Consider the following 1,534-nt stretch of genomic DNA (forward strand, 5'->3'; position numbering starts at 1 on the left):
AGGGCAGAAGGGGGGAGGGGAGAGAGGGGACGGGGGAAGGGTCCCAGCCGCTGCCTAAGGCCTAAATTCCAGGAGACTGGCTATGCTCTCCCGCATCCTGGCCTCACCCACCTGCTTAGGGAGGCTGTCCACCTTCTCCCACACTCCCCGCAGGTGTGCCGCAATCTCCTGCTGCCACTGGGCCAGGTCCCCTAGTGACCTCCTCTCTGCACCTTCCCATTCTGTCTTCGCCTGGGATACAAACACCCAGTGAGGGCCAGAGACCGGAGAGCCAGGATGGAGGGGCGGAAGAACAGGGTTCCATCCCGAGCCCCAGCACAGGGAGGCCCCTGGGAGGCGGCTGGAGAGCTCCAAGGGCAGGCGGCTCCCACGCCCATTTCTGGTTAGGCCGAGGGACCCCGGGGTGCTTTCTGGGTGGTGGATATTCTAAAATTGTCTGGAGATGGCTGCACAGCACCGCAGATACACTGAAAACATGGAACTATACACTTTAATGGGAATTGTATGATGTGTGAGTCACATCTCAGTAAAGTCTCACAAGCGATGCCTCCTCGCTGACCCCTCCTGGAGGCCCTGCGTAGTCAGGGCCACTGGGGCCTCTGAGGCCACGGGCAGCGGCTCCATATCAGGCCTCAGTGGCTGCTGCTGTTGCTAGGTGTGGAGGGAGGCTCCTGCCCCCACATGGGTCAATTCTCACCCTAAGGTGGGTGGACCGAGCAGCCAGAGGGCCATGGCTGTGCCCTTCCTCCACCCACGCCCAGCTCACCTCCGACAGCCTCAGGCCCAGCACCTGCTCCTGCAGGTCCAGCCTGCAACTCAGGGCCGGGAGGTGGTCACTCAGGTCCTTCAGCTGCCCGGCCAGCTGGGCCACTGATGCCTCCAGGACCTGTGTCTTTTCTCGGAGCTGCGAGAGGGCAGGCAGACTCCACTGAGCACCCATCTTATGTGTACAGGACCTGCCGGGCCGTGCCCTGCCCTGCCCCCTCACCAGTGCCAGCTCGCCGTGTGTCTCCTGCCGGGCCAGCTCGCTGGCCAGCTGTATGGCTTCCAGGTTTTCCTGCACGTAGGCGGCCAGCTCTCCAGTCTGGCTCTCCTCCAAGCGCCCCTTGGCATCCCTGGGGGTTGGTGCCATCGAGACTGATCCTCAGCCAAACCAGGCCAGGGAGGGGAGCCTGGCTGCTGGCCCTGTAACCTTCTAGGGACCCAGGGATCGGAGGATAGGGGCCTTCACGGGGTCACCTAGACCGGGCTTGTCTCCCTGCTGCCGTAGCTGAGCCCCCGTGAGGGACAGGAGCCCCAAGGGAGGGCAGCTATTCTGCCCCATGCATCCCACGGGGCTTAACACTGGCCCCTTCTGAGCGGAGCACCCAGGGTCCACTGGCTGACAACTCGCGAGGCCTGGCCCGGCTCGACACCCACCGGGCCTCCTGCTCGGCCAGCAAGACGCGGTTCAGGGACACCTGGTTCTGCTGCACAAACTTGGTCAGCTGGGCCACGGCTGCGTCCAGACCCCGGCACTGCTCCAGGACGTGGC

The 1,534-nt window shown here is 64.1% G+C and overlaps 1 protein-coding gene across 1 annotated transcript in view; it reads right to left on the minus strand.

Annotated features, from left to right (window-relative positions):
- The window catches only part of CCDC154 (coiled-coil domain containing 154), a 7,648-nt gene that overhangs the window by 1,922 nt on the left and 4,192 nt on the right, over positions 1 to 1,534 (minus strand). The window contains exons 8-11 of the mRNA XM_021718711.1: positions 1,420 to 1,532; positions 989 to 1,115; positions 767 to 904; positions 112 to 231 (exon numbers count right to left, since the gene is read on the minus strand). Of these exons, the coding sequence (XP_021574386.1) occupies positions 112 to 231; positions 767 to 904; positions 989 to 1,115; positions 1,420 to 1,532 (498 nt within the window). The remainder of the gene's footprint in view (positions 1 to 111; positions 232 to 766; positions 905 to 988; positions 1,116 to 1,419; positions 1,533 to 1,534) is intronic.

This window comes from Carlito syrichta, unplaced genomic scaffold (assembly GCF_000164805.1).
Source record: "Carlito syrichta isolate Samal-C Ts95f unplaced genomic scaffold, Tarsius_syrichta-2.0.1 Scaffold313344, whole genome shotgun sequence".
Taxonomy (NCBI): domain Eukaryota; kingdom Metazoa; phylum Chordata; class Mammalia; order Primates; family Tarsiidae; genus Carlito; species Carlito syrichta.